This window comes from Amphiura filiformis, chromosome 17 (assembly GCF_039555335.1).
Source record: "Amphiura filiformis chromosome 17, Afil_fr2py, whole genome shotgun sequence".
NCBI classification, from domain to species: domain Eukaryota; kingdom Metazoa; phylum Echinodermata; class Ophiuroidea; order Amphilepidida; family Amphiuridae; genus Amphiura; species Amphiura filiformis.
Window position 1 is genome coordinate 58503332 of NC_092644.1, and position 21399 is coordinate 58524730.

Genomic DNA, 21399 nt, shown 5'->3' on the forward strand with positions numbered 1-21399 from the left:
TTCTCGAAAAAAATTCAAATTTCTATGTAAATATGCATTGTGTTGGGGCCCCGGTCTCGCTAATTAAGCTGACTAGTAAATGTTAGTGTCAGACTATTACGCTGACTTTCAGATTCGGCGAGGAGGACGATTTCGACCTCCTCGCTTGTTTACAAACAGAGAGGTAGACAAAGGGGCCTGTCAAACCTGTTCCGCTTGTCCAAATACTCAAGTATCAAAAGGATGGTCCACAATAGAGACTAAATCAGTGATTCACGCTTAACATGAATAGGGGATTAAAAAGCTGTGAAGTAGCAGCATGTGCTTCGATTGTCCAAGTTGCCATCAAGATTTCGAGTGAAAACAGTTCAGACCCAGTACACGATAATGTCAGAAATTAATAATTTGTTCTGGGTCTGATTATTCGGACTAGTAAATGTGTTAACTAAGGTTTGCCTAGGTTACCTACATCACGACACTTGTAAACAAACCGTGCTCGAGTTTGATTGACAGGTGATGTCAGATGCAAACTAGTCTTTTTATCTCTGTCTTTCATTATAATTGCTTAGGAGGTTCAGCTGCTGTCGAGCTGTCAAGTGTCAAACTCAGTCCATCATGAGTCAGTGCATGTCAAGCATTGATTGTAAATTGGTGTTGAATTCGGAAGTATTTGCGCTGTCCCGAACACAGCAATGTACGTAAACGAAAATCATGACAACATTTGAATCATACAACTTACGTATCTATACTTACAGATTGATTTCGGGATGTGCGTCTTGTGAACCTTCACTAAATTTTGCAAGAAAGTAAAGCTTTCCTCCAGCTTTTCCAAGAACTTGTTTTCGTCGACTGCGTCATTGGCAATTTTCCAAGTGATTGTGGTTCTAGAACTTGTATTGCAGAGTGTACCAAATGGTACCAAAATTATTTAAAATAAATTTCATTCCACTTAAAAAGTTTAAAAGTGAAAATAAATGCCATAAATAAAGTAAATCTGGTAATTTTTGAAGTTATTCTGCTTCAAATTAAATCTATGGATGATATGAAGTCAAAGATATTGCAATTTAAAATAAACAGTGTTTTTTCATTATCCACAAACACCGATAAACACCGTTCACGTGTCAAAGGTCACTGTAAACTAGCATGTGTGCAAAGTCATGCAATAATAAAATTGCATGCAAACAAGTGCTACGGAATTGATACAGAATTCACATTATCATCATCATCAACATGGCATCAGTGCAACAGGTAGGGTTTTCCTCTATATAACTAGGGCTAGAGGCTACAATTATATACAAAAATGGTGTGCATATAAATGTCTAAAATTGTCATGATTGTAAGCTTACTTTAATTCATTCTCTAGGTATCCCAGGCAAACCTTAGTTAACACATTTGCTAGTCAGCGAAATTCGCCGAGACCGGGGAAAAACTCAATGCATATTTACATAGAAATTTGAATTTTTTTCGAGAATAGGTTGGTGAAGGAAACCTACATAAATATGTTTTCTATACTTCACTTGACCCAAATATATGATTATTTATGGTGATAATCAAGTCGCACATGGAATTTTAGAGAGATTCTGATAGCAGTTCCATTGAAAAAAGCTGCTATCGCCATGAGACTAAGATCTAGAAACACCCCTAAATGCCGTTTTGGGGAATTTTGCTAGCTGAATCTTTTTGATGAAAGTCAATCTTTGACAAGATGTAACTTTGCTGCGGAAAGTGCTATGAAAAAAAGGTTTTCAGTGTTGGCTTTGTTTACTCAATGGCTTTATTTTGATATATAAAATGATGCAGTTTGATGGCAAATTTGAATTCACCTAGGATACCTACATTCTCAATCTCACTCAGTCTCAGACTAAAGTATAATTATTCAGATTTCCTTACAAATTAAGCGTACTGCTAGCCGTCCAGCGCGTATTATTTTCTACAAGGTCCAATGCACACGCTTGACGTCGCACATGTATACGCGATGGTTAAAAGGAAATCTGAATAATAGTACTTTCGATCTTTGACCATCGAGCTATCATGGGCATGGCTATAAAACTATATTTAAAGGAGTATTTCGTGATCCTGACCTAGCATCTTCTTTTTATGACATTTTGCAGTAGATATCCACGAAAAAAGCTTATTCCCAAAATTTCAGTTAATTCCGATTTTGCGTTTGCGAGTTATAATAATAATAATGACGATTTAATATAGCGCCGGTATCCGCCTTTCGACGCTCAATGGCGCTTGACACAACAAGTTCAAAAGATCTGAGAAAAATATATCAACATGGTGACACAGTTCATAAGAAAAAAGAGTCAAATACTAAAAGAGTCACTCTTTGAATGCCTCATTGTATAGATGGGTCTTAAGTCCAGATTTGAAAGTTGCGATATTGTCACATGTTCTTAGTGCTACAGGCAGTGTGTTCCATAGTTTAGGTGCACCAACTTCAAAGGATCTATCTCCCAAAGGGTTCTTTTGTACGAAGCTCCAGCAGGCGCCCACTGTCCGCTGATCTCAACCCAGCTTTATCCGGAGTGAAAGCATCAACTAGATCACTCAAGTAGAGAGGTGCCTGACCATGCATGCATTTGAACAAGATCAAACAAACTTTGAAAGACACTCGTTGTTTAACAGGTAGCCAATGTAAGATTATGCATGATTATGTATATATTGCGCTGCTCCGTCCATAGACAATATGTGTGGAATAGGGAGACATGAAGTCCATGTACAAAAACCAGAAATTACATTTCAAATGTACACCAAGGTATTCTTCCCTAACTATTTCACTTTTACCATGTCACTGTTGGCCTTTACATCTTTGAAGTAAGCTTCCTTGGTTGTATTATGTCTCTGGAAATTTATTGGTCCAAATTTGTAGTCAATATCCTGAAATTATGTGTCCTGCTTGTAAGCTACAACATGCTTCAAATTAGTCACGATTATGCACTTTCAGTTTCCCACGCGTTTGAACGGGAATTGGATTGCGTACTTTTTCGATGTCTAGTGAGCAAATTTTTTCATTATTTTGAGAAAATGATGTCAAATTTTCTATTCTATATTGTTTGGTAATAATGTCTTTTGCCAATAGTATGTTTAAAGTTGTAATTTTGTGTTTTTGATCGCATAGATCGGATATTTTCGTTCCCGATTCGAATTCTGAATCCTTCGCAAGGGTGTCGATTTCAGCAGAACTTTGACGATAATTTTGCCTGTTTGGACACTTAAATGCTTTCGATCCTTAATTTTGTTTCAACCGAGTCTTAAATTATCAAGCACAATACAGTTGGTACCACATTTATATACATTGATGAAATTTTAAAGATTTTTTTGCAAGTTTCTAACCGGCGCAAATCGTTAAGTGTGTATTTTCCATTGACATCCAAAATGGCGTAAGCCAGTCCTCAATATACATAGGTACGGCGTATATAGGACTGGCAAGCGAGTCTACTTCAAATGGTGTTGATCAAATCTAGCTCTCAAAATGTCTGACAAAACAATCCCTAACTTTTGACCTTTCATAAAGACATGTGTTATTCTACCAATACCCCACAGAACAGAGACTGTGACTATGAGGTTGATATCATGACATTGCTAAATATGACACATCAGCAGTTGAAGCATGTGCTGACATGTGCAGGTCAATGAACACATGGACTCTCAACCAGTCTCTTGTTCAGCATGTTGGGCTATTGACTGCACATGGCAGTGCTATCAAGGCCTTGTGCATGTGTCTAAGGTCTGAAAGGTTATGATTTTGGGTCATGTTGTGAACATATACAATGGACATGTACAGCTGAATTTGTCATGTGGATATTTAGACTTTTATCAATAAAGTAAGTACAAATTGGGGATCATATTTTTCAGATATGGAATAAGGACTTTGAGTGCATTTTAAAAGTGGTATGTGTGTGGGAATTTTTATAACTGGTGCAGTTATCATGTTTTGAAATATACACTCTTTGACAGCTCTCTCCGTGGCTGTTTGAATGCCTGGTTATACCATGTACCCATACACTAGGTATGGGTACATGGGACCAGGTATACATAGACAATGTGTTGAGTAGATAGGAAAGGCGGATTCTAGGACATTTCCCTCCACTCCTCCAAACAGGATTTTCCTGTCAAAAACACCACATACTTCCAGGCAACCAAACGAAAATTTCATGCTCATTTCCCCCACCAAACGGTATTTTTCTGTCAGAAACAGGGGGGAGGGTGGGACAACTGTCCCAGAAATTCTCGAACGACCATTTTTCATGCGATTTTTTGCAACTGAGCCTTGAGCCAATCCGTCCAAGTTTTTGGCTTTGGCGGGGTAGGCGGGTCGGGCTTAGGTTTTGGGCCGGGGTCTGGCTTCGGCTTTGGAGGCACAGGCTTTGGCGCGGCAGAAACAGTCGATTTTAGTCGCTGAAACTATCAATGCGACGATCGTGGAGATCGTCATGCCGATCGCGGTTATGATCGACGTGATAGTGACTCCCTCTCGTCGAAATAACGTGCCGATTCGATCGCGCAAACTATCGTCGCTTTCAATGAAATTTTCGATCGATCGACCGTCGCAAACGCGCAAGTGAATTTCTGACTTTGGCATCTTGGTCAGCGATGGCCTCGTCAAATTCTTTGATTTCCTCTTCCAGTTTCCTAGCTTTCTCAGCATCTTCTTTGCTTACGGGTAGAAGGGGTTCTTCTTTGTAGCCTTCGTAGGCTGGATTGACGAAGCTTACTGAGCTGCGACCTTGGGATTTTAGATCCGCTAGTTCTTTAGCTTTTTCGTCCCTCTTTACCAAGTGCTTGTAAACGTCGGACAGTCTCTTGAGATGCCCCTGCGCGTCCAAAAAATTCCTGACTTCCTCTCGACTCGCAATGGGATCGCTCACAAGGTCGGCCCCAGCCCCTCCATGTCATCATTCGCTAGTTGAAGCCCTCCCAACGCTCGAGCCGTGCCTTCCTGTTGGAGATGCCAGCAAAATGTTCCTCGCACTCGTCGACGCCTTTTTTGCTTGTTGCGTTTTTCTTACTAACGCTTTTGAAATCCGCAACTCCTAGCATCTCTCGTAAAAACGAAGAAGCTCCCTGGCCATATTGTCCTTTGATAGTGCCAAGAGCGGATTTCCTCCTATTTTTTCAAATTTTGTGTCATACAATGGCCAATTCTCTTTAAATTGCAAATCTTGTGCAAAAAGTTACTATTTGTGCCTGTTTTGTCATACGGTTGTAAATTCAATGAAATATGACATTGCTAAGGAGCGCTTACAAATTGATATGACCCAAAATGAGCAAACAGCGTTTTTTGCACATCGTGCATTTTCCCTGTTCTAACCCATAGATATGTATACCAAAATTGCTGAAAAGGTGCCCCAAAACAGTGGCACATCCCAGTACACATTCAACCAGGCAGAATGCCCCCCCCACCCGTTCAGTGGCGTAACTAGGATTGGTAGCGCCCGGGGCAAGAAACAAAATTGGCGCCCCTACCCCCACCCAAGAATATCTTAGATGCCCCCCCCCAAAGCCCCCCACCCCCATTCTTGAAAACAGGGTGAACTGACATTATAAGTTTACATGTAGGCCTATATGCAAATAATTTTTTTATTTTAAAATTTTAAAATGGAATGTTTTAAAGCTAAAGGTGGACACCCACACTTCATCTGCTCATGTTAAATACTTGCACAATGTTCTTCAGTATGATGGCATATTGAATTCCGAGCTCGGATTTATATATTTTCCAACCATAATTAACCAATCTTACTGGTTAATTAACGTTAATTAACCGCCGTTTATAATTAACCGGTTAATTAAGAACACTGGTTTTTGGCATCCTTAAACCTGAAATGATAAAAATTGGATTGGTTTCATTTTTTTCTATGCCCCCTGTGATTCCCACAAAGGGTCGAAGGTCAGAGTGGGACCAAAACTTCCATGTAATCCCATCATGTTGTATTGTTAAACTGCATTCTGCATTATGTATTTATTTATTTATTTAGGCCTATGCCTATTTATTTATTTGTTTATTTACTGACTTATTTATTTACTTGGTAGATTAGTAAGTAATTAGTAATATTCCATGATTCATCGGTTTATTATTGATCGTTGATAACTTGATTGATTGATTGATTGATTGATAGTCATTTCATATATTCCTAGTTTATAGGCCCCTATGGAACATCTATTAATTTTGAATAGCATCATACATTACATAAATAGGCCTATCAGTATTGCTTTAATATATTCAGCAATATCAAGGATTACTATCAAACTTCTCACAGCTCAGTGGTAAAGCACCCGAGTTTTACAACAGGGAGGTCCCGGGTTCGATTCCCAGCTCTGTCTATTTTTTTCAAGGCTGAGAAAAAAATGCTAATTTTTCTGATCTGCAAACTTATTTAGCGCGCGATCTGAGCTGGTCCTTTCTGATGGCTGTGTCTCTTACAGGCATACTCCCTCTGGTATCCAAACCAGGTTCCCGCCCATTAAGGGGGCACGCAGGATCACTCAAAGTCAGAAATTTTAAACATTATTTTGTATTGTATAGTTTAAAAGTAATGATTATAAGTACATTAAAAGTATACATTTTCAGAAAGGAAATGACACAAGGAATCCAACTAGCATGGCAGATTTCTGCAAAAATGAGCACTTTTTGAGAAAAGCGCCAAAATAAATTTTCCATGCCAATTTTTTTCGGTCCGCCATAACAACTTACCCAAAATATTAAAATGGATTAAAATTCCCTTGACGCCTCGCGATTTGCAAAGCTGGCGAAACGGGTTGAGTTTATATATATCCGAAATTTGTAGCCATCTTTATTTTATAATGCTCTTCAATAAAAAAAAAAAAGAAAGCAAAAAAGAAATACCGATGGATCTCATTGATTTAAGACTTGTTTTTTTTTCATTTTCATTTCATATTTATTCAAAATAACATCGTGGCAAATAGCCAAATTGTGTTATTTTTTACAATATTAAAACATCAAAAAAGTATTTACTATTATTACACATAAAAGTTAAAATACAATATTACAAGAAAAAAGCATAAGAAAAACATATATTATATTGCACATAATTATAAAAGCTTATCTCCACACTCACCCCATCACACCCCACTCTCACACACCACACTCAAAAGCGTTTCTGTACTGTTTTCCTAAGCCTTTTTAGAGCGATTTATTTAAAAGGCGCCCATGAATGTGTGCCAAAATCGCACCCCCCCCCTCGGCTGGCCAAAAAATGCTCCCCCCCCCCCCCCCTCGCCAAAAATTTCTTGCCCCCCCCCCCCCCCAATTTTACCCTCCCCCAGGGCTCATAATTATTGCACAGCCCTTATCTACATGTATGGTTGGGTTTTCAGTGGAGACCAATGCCCCTAAAAGCGCCCAATTAGAGCAAATTTGGGTGCTTTTTGTGAAATATTGGTACACTGATAACAGCAAAGAGTAGGTATACATTGTAGAGAAAGTCAGCATCTAAAAGTCTGTGTGCCACATCCCCATACAAAATTTTTCAAAGAACCACCCCCGTGGATTTGCACATGCTCATGCCTCATAGACCATGATACAGTCTGCATATATGGTCTATGCTGTGCTGCATGACACTCTAGGACTAGAGATCAAGAAGAATTAAGAATACTATTTTACTATTTGCAGTGAACATTGAATATTAAAATGTTAAAACTTAAAAAAGCATCAGAATTATTCAAAATTCATAATTAACCTATTTTACCACCGGTTAAATATGATGCGGTAAATTAACCGGTTAATTAACCGGTAAGATTGAGGTTAATTAACCGACTAAGAACACTGCCAAAAACCATTGGTTCCAGTAATGTAGGAAAGTAAAATCCCAAACCCATTGCGCATTTACTATTATGCATTCATCATTAGATGATTATGACCTTCTATCCAACTCCCACAATGTATACTATATTTCTTTCCCATTTGGGTATATTTCATATTATAATTTGTATTGTATAATTTTGGAAATTCAATTTTTATTCTTCTCTCTCTATGCAGCTTAGCCTAGATTTGGATGAAGTCAAAAGATTGCTAGGCCTTACCAATCGACCCAAAGTGAAAGAAGTGCTTATGACAGAGCAACAAAGACTGGAAAGAGAAATAACACAGATGAAACTCCAGCAACAAACTCTTAATTCAGATCCAGCAAACACAGATGCCTCATCATCAGCAGTAAAATATGCAACAACACAGCCACAACTTGCAACTAAAGTGATTAAATCATATGGTGAGTTGGCACTGGATTTATTCTGTACACTCTCAAAAGTGACATAATCTGATCTAATCAGACCAAAGTCAGCAATGATGAAATTGAGATGTATAGTTTAAATCGGGGGGGGGGCACTTCAATATGAAATGGATATAGGTGTAGCCTGTAGGGCTGGCACTTCCGCACTAAGAGTCATTCGGTGAGAGCAAAATGTAAAAAATATGGGGTCATTGGGTGAGAGCATGATTTTTGGCATTCGGTGAGAGCAAAATGTAAAAAATATGGGGTCATTGGGTGAGAATATGAACATTTTTTTAAATGGAATCTTTGAGTGAGAGCCGAAAGAGCGCCACAGAAACCTTGAAAATTGAATTTCTAGTTCTAAATGGCTTCAAATTTCTTTGTTTTTTCAAAATAAGTAACAAAATCTTTGGGTGACAGATCAAATGAAAAAATATGGGGTCTTTGGGTGACAGCGACACTGAAAAAGGGGGTCTAAACAGCCCTACATACGAGTCGCCTCCAAAGTTGGAGTGCCCCCCCCCCGGAGTTTAATCAGCTTGTAATCGGCGGGAATTGTTAGGCTTTTACCACTATGCTGAAAAGTAGACCGACTTTAAGAGTGATATAGTTGACCTGTCTGGTCTATATTGTTCATGTTTTCAAAGTATAGGGCTTGAATTAATAATTTGTGATACTTCTGGCGAGATGTCACAAGACAATTCTCAAAATAAAATATATTGATGGTAATCTGATGTTATAAGGCCCGTCGATTACGAGCTGATCAAAAATAAGGAGAAAAAATACAATCAAAAATGAACATAATATAAGAAGTTCATACATTTACAACCTAGTATGCCATGGATGTGTGGATTTTAATGTCGTTAAGCATAGTTACACTGGGCAAGTTAGATTCAGTTTTCAAAATTTTAGACTTTGGTCTGAGTGATTCAGATCATGTTGCAATCTGGTGGTAGTAATTATTATTAGGTAGATACAGCATTTGAACATATGGGAGGGCAGTGTTGTATTTTATTATTATTCAAAACAACATCCAAATTAAGATTTGTGAACATTTATTTACAATGGTTACAATGTATATCCATGTACTTTCTCACCCCATCATCCCCATGATTATCGTGTAGAAGTGTTAGTTAAGATATTATTTATGTAACTCTACAGAATAAAAACCAAAGGCACAACCATTTTATTATTTTTATTTGTACTTTGATGTGTTCTCATGATTGTATAGGCTTTTATCACTGTATGTCATTTATGCCTTTGGCATTTTTCATCCCCTGCCCATTTGTTATTACTTTGTGTATTGCTAAGCAACTCTGAGATAAAATGATTTAAAAATCATTTGATTGAGAGTTTTGATCAAAAGTACTCTGAAAGAGGACACCTGCATTTACTGAAAGTCGGTTGTGGAGCCAATTGTGACACAGGGGATAGAGATACTACTAAAGCTTTGAATGAATGCAATATGAATTTAACTTGAAATAAATACATACAGTTTACCCGAGAGTGTGCTTAAATTTGCCATCAAATTAACAATGTTTTTTTAATTTCCTGGATTTTTCATCATAGGATGGGATCAATCAGAAAAGTTTGTAAAAATATATGTGACATTGCCAGAAGTACATACCATACCTGCTACAAATGTCACTGTGGAATACACTGAAGAGTAAGTACATTGCATTGAAGATTGTTAAGTTTCAGCAGGGCTTTGATTTAGCATGACTGGTTATCGTTTGCCCGCTATATATAAAAACAAAATGCGGGGGAATTTGGGCGCTGACAGCGTCTAACGAGGCCGATTTTACCACCATTGTAAGGGTATGGTAGATGCGGTAGGCCACTGGTATTAATAAAAGTTCTGACAAACAGGAACTTGGTAGTAATATTTATTTTGTCATCTCCACATAAATACAAATAATACGAATGTACAGAGCGAAACCATGAGTGAGAGAGACTGAGACTGAGAGAAAGATTTCTCCCGCACCTGGTTTTTATTGCTATCTCCCTATTCATAAACAAATTTCTTTTGATAATAAAAATCGATCGGAATGACTTGGCAATTTATGTGGAGTTTCCCAAACAAGAATATCCTACAAAAAAGTATGGATCCCCCATCAACATTATGCACTGATACATAACTCCCCTTCCTTCCAAGATGATGTCCTCATCATTCACATAACATTGGGCTGTATGTAACAAGCAGTATGCTGTAAATATTTTAAAAATTATATTTTTGTTAAATGATTTAATTTCATTAAGTGAAAAGTTTTGCTTTTCTACTTAATACATTTAAAATACAATTAAAATAAAATTAGTTACAATAATACATTCATTTTTATTATAAATGTTTAAATCTTTTAAAAACATTTTTCAATTTTAACAATCTTTATCAATCTAAAACAGTTTTTATAACTTGTTTCCCCATTACAATGAGTTGTACTAATGTACAATGAGTTGTACCATACCAATAATCCATCCAATTACATAATAATTTAAGCTGCTGCAATGTTTAAAAAGATTTTGATTTCAATGTTGTCAATGTTAATAAATTGAAGACATTGACAATAAAATACTGAGCATATAAAAGTCAAAGACTTTCTGAAATCGTTAATTTAATATCACACTAATCATGTATACCAATTTTACCGGTACATAAAATAATCCCAATAATTTGGATGTGATCTTGTTTTTAAAAACAAATGTGAAATATCAGAAAAATACAACTTTTCAAGGCAAGAATTTGACAAATTTAATATCGAAAATACATTGAATAATAAATTGAAAAATTTTTTGATAATTCAATAAATATAGAAAAAATACTGACATTTTAGCACATTGAAATATTGCAACTTCATTTCTTTAAACCTTTTAACATATTAATTAATTAATTAATGTTCATTTTAAATTCCTTTCAAGTGTACATTGTATATCAAAAACCTTTGTTTTACATTTTTTTTTATTAGTCAACATCACATTTACATATAAATTATATTTCACTTAAACACATACATCACTAGTTTTAAAATTTATTGTTCATTATTATTATTAGATTGCATTTGAAAATTGCAATAATTAAATTCATTAATATTTTCTTTATTGCACACAACATTTTATGTCAATAAGACATGAATAATTTTTATTACACAAAACATTTGATGTCAAAGACATGAAATAATTTTTCTTTTTATTTATTGCATACATTTTTAAATGTCAAAGACATGAAATATTTAATAATGAACAATAAAACATCTATATTTTTGTTTTGTTTTCCCTATACGCTTGAGTTGTACTTGACTATAAGCTTGAGTTATTCTTGAACACAGACTTGAGTTATTCTTGAACATAAACTTATTTTTTAAAACATTTGATTCTCATGGATACAACTTAACTTCTACTACATGATTTATTTGAAAGCCTAAAACATAATTTTATTGTATCAAGGTATACAAATACAAAGCCTATTCATAATATAGAACCTATATCAGCAAAAACATTTTCCGTGAACCACGTAAATAATGCAATGGAACTTTAGCTACACCTTGCATACCAAACACTCTCCAAAAGGAGCAACATCTTCTACCACACCTGCATACAACAAGTACAATATATCTTCCACCTTACACCACGCAACTCACTCAAAAATAAGTCCCCTCGGTTGCCATCGGGCTGCTGGCAACCATGGCGAGTTAATACGCTAATAGTATGTGATGCTGGACATGTATATCACTTGATGTGCAAGATAGGTGCAAGGGTACTGTTCCACCTGGCTAACCAGGATATGCAATGGCATGGTAATGGCATCTTGCATAGCTTTACCTACTGCTGAAAAGACTGACATATCTCTAGGGCTATTAGTGGGTTTTTAGCGGGTTCGCCGTCGGACAAGTTTAGAACTGTCAAGCTTTCGTCAGGAGTAGCTCTGACTTCTTCAGGACAAAGTACCTAAGAATGAGACATGTAGACCGCCCCTTGCCTACTGATGACTCTGAAAAGAGTCGTTCACTGAAGACTGACTGCCCCTTCAACAGAGAACAAGCAGATCTTGCCTATCTGCTAATATTGAAACGGATTCGGGCAGGGTCTGATTCTGAAAAGATATAAATGGAATTTTTGGACTCAAGTTTTGGTAGCGCGACTATAAATCCCAAATATCTTATTGCGCAGGGTAGAAGAGATCGGATCAGAAAAGTATATCTTAGCCGTCAAGTTTGATAATATAAAAGTGTCATAATATAGTAGAAATTGCCACAATTTTGTCGTTCAATAAATATAATTAATTAACTAAGAGTAGAACCGATTCTGTTCAAATCTCTTCCCTATGCTCTACATCACCAAGTATAAAATAAGATTGCAAAGTGAAATATTTTAGGTAACCTGGGTAACAGTAAGGTAATTACTGCCATGAAATTGGGCGTACCAGAGACTAGAATCTAAATAAATAAACAGACAAATTGATTTTTGTATCATTAGATCAAAGTTCTCTTTCAAGAAGCATTCATAAATAATATAAAAATATGTACATGCATAAATAATTTCTAGATTGACTTTTTGTGACAAGTTCTCATTTTCCAATATTATTATTGGAAAATCAAATATTATTTAATTGGTATCAAGTTCTATCAACCGGAAAGTTATTCTCTAGCCAGCATTTAAGTAATCACAAGAGTTTGATTAGAAGGGAAAAATAACTTCACATTGTCGGCCTTAACGCACCAATGTAAACAATAACAATAGCGTTAATGTTTACATCTCCACGCACGCGTGTTTATAAAATACTCGTAGACTGTTCCCAAGTTCGTGACCGACGCGGACTCTATCGCCGCGTACGAGCACATAAAATGAATTAGAAATTAAGCATGAAACCATGTGACAATTATTAAACGCTGACTAGAATAAGGATTGATAAAATATGAAAAGTAATAAAGTTTTTAGGTCTGATGATGACTCGCAATTTATCTGAAAAAGGGTTGACCAATTGCTACACGAGAGTCACAAATCCTACGAGCACAGAATTCGGCAGAACAAGCATAAAATTATCTTGACGCTTATTCCTAAAAGCTGAGTGCACTATGCTAGTAATATGATCTGTATAAAAACAGCAATCGTCAATCGATAAACGATAAAATCTAACCTTTCCAGATAAATTAACGAGTCAACATAAAATAAAAGACCTACATGGTATAGACTTGTTAAAAGTCTAACGGAGTGGAGGCCACGCCAAGACTTCCTTATTCAGGAGGAAATCCCTCCTGAATATTTATAAAGCTATATCATTTCTAAAACTCACATTGGAATCGAAGGATTCTCTCGACGGGCTGAGCCTTGATTTCTTGGAGTTGATTTATATAAGATATATTAAAAACGGCTTCTCTATACGATATCAGGATGACAAGTGAAGTAAAAACTTCTTTGGAACTTCTCAAAACAAATTGCGATTTTAGAAGTAAAATATCCTCATGAATATGCATTTTATTGGTTTTATTAATTTAATTGGATAACTTCAATCTTTTAATTAATTGCGTAATTGATGTTATCCAATCATTTCATTTATTAATTACGCTAAAGTTAACGTCGCCAAGATTGCAAAATCCATGAATAATTAGAATAATTAATTTGTTTATGTTTTTGTTGTTCTCACGCACGTTTCTATAATCAAAAAATCCTATCTTAGAAACACCGGATTTTAGAGGTTATCATGAACGATAAAACAATAATGCGTGAAGTTGCAAGTATTAAAATAAGTGAATTTTATTACTGGTAAAATATCTCGACTCTGAAGGTACTTTTCGGAACAGGAAAAACTATTATATCAGAAATAAGTAATTTTGAGAAATCTCACAGCCGAGTGCAAAGGAATTTCGCCGAAAGTAAATATCCAAAATGGCGACTCGTAAAAGTGAGACATGAATTTTAGTATCGCAAATCTCCTGAAATTCACAAAACAATATCCTTTCAGAGGCATTTCATGAGATGCTATACATTTCAATAAAGGTATGAATATAAAAATTAGCATATAAAAACGAGAATTGAGCATGAAACGGCCCTGAGATATGGACAAGCAAAAATGGGGAATTCCTTAATCGCACACGAGCAAACGCGCCATTTCGAGGTGCGGATGATGAATTTTGGCGCTTCCTGTGAATAAAACAAGTCTAAAAGTGGTGATTTAAATATAAAAGGTAAAAGGACTATCACCATCGCTAGTCTGAAAATTTGGGCGTAAATTTTGCGAGATGAAGAAACGCTTAAGCTTAACCGTGCTTTAACATGCAAATAGATGGGATCTCAGGGTATTAGGCCTACGCCTATGGGGTCCCGTTTCAATATAAAGATTTTGGTGGCTCTGAAAAGAGCCGTTCACTGAAGACTGCCCCTTGTCTACAGAAACAAGCAGACCTCACCTATCTGCTGATTTTGAAGGTTTGGTGGCTCTGAAAAGAGCCGTTCACGGAAGACTGCCCCTTGTCTACAGAAACAAGCAGACCTCGCCTATCTGCTAAATTGAAAGGTTTGGTGGCTCTGAAAAGAGCCGTTCACTGTAGACTGCCCCTTGTCAACAGAAAACAAGCAGACCTCGCCTATCTGCTAAATTTAAAGGTTTGTTAGCTCTAGGGCTGTTTATAGGAAAGAATGATTAATTAACAAAATTATCAAAAAGTGGCAGTGGTGGCGATTAAAAAAGTTGCAGTGCAATTTACTGTGTAAAAGGGTAGGTTTGAATGGGTTGGGTATCAACCATACAAAATGCTCTGCAGATTGAATAGACCATGGTCAGCCAATTGATGGCAAGTGCTGTGAGCCACTGACTTCAGTTGAATGGAACATGTTAGGTAATGCAATTTCACACTGTGTAATTGTTTGAATTTGCAACTTTTCATTCACTCATTAATTTCTTGAGCATTTGGATTTGTTTGTACACAAATTTTGTACCACACTGCAGCTAACAAAATTTGTATCAGTTTTATTTTTTTATTTTATGTGTAGAGTTATGACGACCTAATAAAGTGGGGACTTTATCTTTTTTGGAATGCGTTTATTTAGTTTTTTATGCAGGTTTTCACTTGTCTCTATTCTCTCAATTTCATTTCAGTTCTTTCGTTCTTGATGTTAAATCTTTGAAGAAGGCTAATCACCAGTTAGCTCGTAAAAATCTCGTCAAATCAATCCTACCAGATGGAAGTCACTATAAGGTAAGAAAGTGGCATTGTTTTTTTCTCTGGAATAACATTTTCAAGAAGCATTGTCAAAACAATCTGAATTCTTAGACAATTAATAAGGATTTTTTGCCCCAGCACATAAAAAAAAATCGTTAGCATTTATGCAGCGCCTTTCGCATGTATCAAAGTGCTTTACATTTATTCTGCTGAAGTTAGAATATGTCAGCTAACCAAGGTATGCTCATATCGTTGGGTGGCGCTTTTATCTTGACTCTATTCACAATTAAAATAACCCATTTGACTCGTATTTTAATCAGAAAATAGGTAAATAGGTAAATCATGTTGAATTTTCTTTCCAGGTAAAAACAGACAGCGTAGTAGTTTTCTTGAAAAAGGCAGAGAAACACCAATGGGCATATCTTACAAAAACAGAGCAAAAGAGCAAGGAAGGAAAGTAAGTATGGTGTTTATAATAAAGAGATTAAGGTAAAGATTTGCCTAATGGCGCACTTGGCTCCTTTGCCTTAGGGTAAATTTCACGTACAAATAAAGTTGCTGGTGCGATTTTATGGCAGGGAACTTTTAGTTTATGCTTTAAATTCCAGTTATGTCAAGGAAGATCATAGTGCCATTAGGCGATTCATCTTTATGGTATATGAAAGAGTTTCACTTTCGCCATGCATGTTTGTGTGTCAATCATAAAATAAATACATTTATATCATTTATCAGAGCGCTTTACATTAATTTTGCTGCCACTATTATCAGTCCCAGAACAACGCCAAATATGGATTAAAAGACCTTTGACCTTGGATGTACAACAGCATGTTATGATCTAATGGGAAACTGTGCACATCAACAAACACCATTTCTATCAAAAAGGCAACGTCTGATATAATTTGAAACCACATAAATTACTAGAGTTGGTTCTTCTCTTGGATTTGGACCAAGCTTTAGAATATCGAATGTTGCGTTTTGAAATAAAACAAACCAGAAATTTATCACCCATTGTAAAAGATATGGCACATGTACCGAATACATGTACATACATTGGCTGACCTTGTGGATTTCCTGGCCCAGCCATGCTAACCACATAAGGAGATTATACGATTAACCTAGTGCAGCTATTGTCATAGCAGGGTATTATTATGTAATACTCCTGATCCATATGTGGCGTTCTCTTGGACTGATTATATGTGGAACTCAATCAGTCGTTTACACTGTGCATGTACTTTTGTGGTGCTTCATAGTGACGATTGAATAACTTTTGGTTCATAGCGTGTCGGACTTATGAAAATATTCTCTTGTGACTTTGGTTATGTGCCATACCGCGCCGTTGTGACAAGATCGTGCTCTGAAGTTCTAAAAACAACAAACTCTGTCAAAAGGTCAATTTGGACACAACTGTGCAGTCCAAAGTCTGTCAATTTTTCCACTTAGTTTTCTCAGTCATCAACCCAGATAGTTGATGAATGAGGGCAGCAGTCTATGTTATATCAGTTGGCAGCCATGATACGATCATACCATCACATAACAGTGCACAGTATATGATTACCCCCTAACAGCTCACCATTTATGCCTGGGTCTTGACCCAACACGTTGGCCATGCAGGTTATGTAGGTTTCCTTATTCCCATATGATGGACCATCATTTTTGTCTGATTCCCATGCATCATGGATGTTATTTTTAATATTTCAGGGCCCCAAAATATGACGACAAAGGTGACCCCGGGGATTCTATGATGAAAATGATGAAGAACATGTATGATGAGGGAGATGACGACATGAAGAGGAACATCGCCAAAGCCTGGACAGAGTCACAGGATAAAAAAGGAGCAGCAGGAGCAGACGGGTTAGGAGGACTAGGTGGGATGGGTGGGATGGGTGGTCTAGGTGGGATGATGGGTGGTCTAGGTGGGATGGGTGGCCCAGGTGGGATGGGTGGTCCAGGTGGGATGGGTGGTCTAGGTGAGATGATGGGTGGTCTTGGTGGGATGGGTGGCCCAGGTGGGCTGGGTGGTCCAGGTGGGATGGGTGGGCTGGGTGGTCCAGGTGGGCTAGGTGGGCTGGGTGGGTTAGGTGGGCTAGGAGGGCTAGGTGGTCCAGGTGGGCTGGGTGGGTTAGGAGGTCTAGGTGGTCCAGGTGGGCCTGGTGGGCTAGGAGATCTAGGTGGTCCGGGTGGTCCAGGTGGGCTTGATGAGCCCAAGTAATACAGAACTACCAGCCAGCTGTTCAGAGTCAGCAAGAGACTAATATAACCCGACTGGCTAATGTGTATCTTGTGTGGAGGGCTGAAACTGCTCTAAAACAAGCCTTGCTGGATTTTGGTGACATTTTGGAAGACAATCTTTACTCATTGCAATGGCTTTAAAGAGGAAGCCCTGTCAGAGCAGTTCTTCTGGGGTTAACCAAGCCTGCCTGGTTATTAAATTAATCAGTGACAAGGTCATCTCTGAATTTGACAGGTGCGTAATGATGTTTTATTAATATTATTGCAGTGATTACTCATATTCAGAGATAACCTTGTCACTGATTCAGGGCTTGAAAAAATGTTTATTTCCAGGAAAGCAAGCTAAATTTCCCACAATTTATACCATTTTTATATACAAAAAAGACACTATCTCCTCAAAATACCAGAATTTCCCACCAAAACATTTCCTGGGAATGAGCTTCCCAAATTACTCAATTTTTTCGAGCCATGCACTGATTAATTTGATAATCAGCCAGGTTTGGTTCACCCCAGAAGAACTGCTCGGGTGGGGCTTCCTCTTTAAGATGCAGAAAGATATTTGCTTTATTTAGAAGTCTGTTTAAAATAATGTCACAATGCATGTTCTGTCCATTATTTGAAATTATCAATAAGAAATCTTGAATTGTTGATCCAAATGCCATCAATCTCAAGTGAGCCAGTCGGGTCAGCCTTTGCAATTGCCAAGACTGAGACATGAAGACTTTATACTGTTATGTATGGGAGGTGGTAATTATTGACAATTTGATCATTTGACAAATGTTTTCAATGGCGTGTTACTGGTAGCCGTATCCCCTTTTCATCGAAGTATTATGTAGCCATGTACAACTATTTATCCCACAGATTTAGTAGCTGTATGCAGCTGGTTATACTTTGTTTGGCATACAAATGATAAAACTTATTAGGTTTATGTAATTATGTTACTGCGCACATTGCGTAAATAGCAGGCAGCAGTCACACATTAACTCCTAGCATTGGTTCTGCGTCGAACTGTGTGTGCACCATACCAATGATTCTATATCAATCCACAACATTATGAGTCTGCTAAGTATAAGCCAAACAAAGTATAGTCCTAGTGTCCATTTCACTAAACTTTACGAAGCTTCGTAAGTCTCAAAATGCTTTGTAGTTCCATGCTTACTTACGAAAGGTACCCTGTAAGTAACAGTAATTTACTACAGGGATCCTTCGTAAAGTTATGTCTAGTATTGGATATTCATAAATTTACAAATGGCTCCTTGGGTTACAAAGGGTTTAAAGTTGAGTAAAATGGACCCCTGGTGGGTTTACATAGATACATGTATATTGGAAAAGCAAGTGTCCAGTTATGACTATAGGTCCGCTCATACTTTGCCGCAATTGCTTTGTGGTGCGGTGCATTGCCACACTGCATCATACTACAAAATACTGCATTACAGTATCGCAATAAAAGTTAAATACATTTTAACTTGGAAATGCAATGACTTGTGTTGAGTTGCAGCAAAAAGTAATCATTATATGGGCACCGCACCGCAGAGCAATTGCGGCGTAGAATGAACGTACCTTAAGTGACTATGCAGTTATCATTTCTGTCACTCGTCAGTATGTGTAGGGTTATGTGTATGTGCTAATGTGGTTAAAGTTTGAGTAAAATAGATGACATTCCAAAAGTTTTACCACTAGTGAACTCAAACCTGGGAACAATGATCATTGGGTAGGGGACTTACAGTGATGTGAAAGATGTTGCGTCAAGGGTCATTGTGGGGTAGAATAAGGTATGTACAGAAACTAAAATGCAATTTGTACCCCTAGAAGTAATATTTAGATCATTACCAAAGTTGGTCAAAATACTTGGGAAATAATGGGAAGGGTCAAGTGGGGCATCAAGGACACTAAAATCAAACATTTTAGGGGTTATATATGAAATTCAGAAAATGCTGGAAAATACTAGCTGGAAATAAATTTGAAGGTTTATAGATATGATATGATATAACCAGGGCTAGAGGTCCTCCAAGGTCAGTGTAGACTGATTTGTATGAGGCAAATTCTTTCTTTTGATTGGTTAAAATGCCTGAATGGGCAACTCCATTTGAAATTGGGGTTATCTGCATAGGCGAGTCCATTTGAAATCTATATCCTCTGTGTGGGTTCATGTCTTCCATAGGGGGTGTATGGATTTCAAATGAAATAGCCCATTTGCTGTAGCAGCTCCTGCTTTACTAAGAAAGTATCATGTTGTAATTCAATTGACCTGCTCCCTATTCTAGAAAAATACTGCACTATATTTTGGGGATTAAAACTATGTTGTCCTGTTTTGCCAAATGAAACGTCTAAATCCTAATCCTTTAGTTTGTTCTAACTGGCAGTAAAAGTCAAATCTGAATATTTTTACAATTTGAGAGGTCAAAAACCAGGCAATTTTGCTTGTTTTCTTACAACAAAATTCAAAGACTTTGCACAAGTCTAAGCATTCAAAATCTTGAGTATAGGCTTAGAGTTAGCTCAAAATTATAATGTTTGATGTTATTTTTGAATAATTAATTGGTTATGAAAAAGATTAGAAAATATTTTTTCCAAAAATTAGAATGCATAACTTGAAATTAGTCTTTGAAAAAGTCTTTCAGCTTGATTATCATAGCATACCAAAAACACCCTAAAATGTGTTTTTGGCCCTTTTTTCCAAAAATTGACCAAAAATTTAAATTTGACTTAATAATGCCAATTGATCAATACTGTAAAAGTCAATATTTTTGCGAGAAGATATTTTCGTGATTTTGAAGATTTTGTCAATTGCGCAAGAATTAAATTTCACGGTTTGGATATTGATACAATAGAAACCTAATGCAAAAGGTTATTTTCGCAAGTTTTTATTTTCGCGATTTTATGTCCACTCGCGAAATTCACGAAAATAAAAACCTCGCGAAAATGTCTACTTTTACAGTATGCGAAGCAGCTATTCTATGATCAGCTCATAATAGGTCCAAATTATTAATGCGTGCATCAATTAAATCCTGTAAAAGCGCACATCAGTCATACAATATGCAAAAGTGCAGTTCCCAAAAGTGCTGCAAGTCTGCACCCAGCTGCATGTGCACCATTCTATATAAAAATACATCAATGTAATGATAGCTTGATTTTATCAAGAAGTCAGGATTTTGTAACTCTGTGACTTTACATCTGTCAGGTTTGTCAACTTGGCAACTTATTTTATATAATAAACATTTCATGTAAAATTTTGTATGGATGTACTTTATTTAGAGGTTAATAAATGCGCATCGGTTATTTGGAGGGCATTGTGAAAAATCTAAACATTTTGCCTTTGGAACCGAGGAATATATACCGAGGTCCAAAGCAAAATGATTAGATTTTTCACAATACCCGACATATTACCGATGCAAAGTTATTAACCTCATTCATAACCGTCACTTTGATCTCTTCACTTACAAAATAATACAAAATATTTGCTCAAAAGTTTGTAAAAATAGATGATTTTTACATCTTCCCTTTCCAAAAATCGATCAGGCTTAAACAGGACGACCAATAACAGAAGTGCGTATCACAATCTGTGCGAATGTGGAAGCGCGCAATCCAAATACGGCAGCCAGTGTGCGTGCAGTTTGTTCGATGCACGCTCGCGGAGGTCACTAATATGCGCTTTTGAACTATTACACATTTTGTGGTCAATTGTGAGATATTAATGACCTCGATTTGTGTTCGCGTTTTCACAAATAACTGTGATTGGCTCGCACGCATCGCGTTTATTAATGAAGTTATGAATTGGTATTATGCACTTTTGACCACAACAA

General features: G+C 36.8%; 2 protein-coding genes across 2 annotated transcripts in view; one reads left to right on the forward strand and one right to left on the reverse strand.

The window, feature by feature from the left end:
- Positions 1–864, reverse strand: part of LOC140138056 (serine/threonine-protein kinase Kist-like) — a 14115-nt gene extending 13251 nt beyond the window's left edge. Inside the window, 1 exon segment of the mRNA XM_072159901.1 lies at positions 733–864. The gene's annotated coding sequence lies outside the window, so the exon portion shown is untranslated.
- Positions 865–1089: 225 nt separating this feature from the next.
- LOC140138057 (calcyclin-binding protein-like) lies at positions 1090–20826 on the forward strand. Its single transcript, XM_072159902.1, has 6 exons — positions 1090–1227; positions 7982–8210; positions 9783–9879; positions 15304–15403; positions 15730–15824; positions 17066–20826. Exons 1-6 carry the CDS (start codon positions 1210–1212, stop codon positions 17574–17576), a joined length of 1050 nt encoding a protein of 349 aa, XP_072016003.1. The 5' UTR covers positions 1090–1209; the 3' UTR covers positions 17577–20826.
- Positions 20827–21399: the final 573 nt, after the last annotated feature.

Coding starts and splice junctions, on each gene's coding strand:
- LOC140138057 (XM_072159902.1), top strand. Junction 8,211..9,782: donor TAAAGTGATTAAATCATATG/GTGAGTTGGCAC, acceptor TTTTCATCATAG/GATGGGATCAATCAGAAAAG. Junction 9,880..15,303: donor ACTGTGGAATACACTGAAGA/GTAAGTACATTG, acceptor ATTTCATTTCAG/TTCTTTCGTTCTTGATGTTA.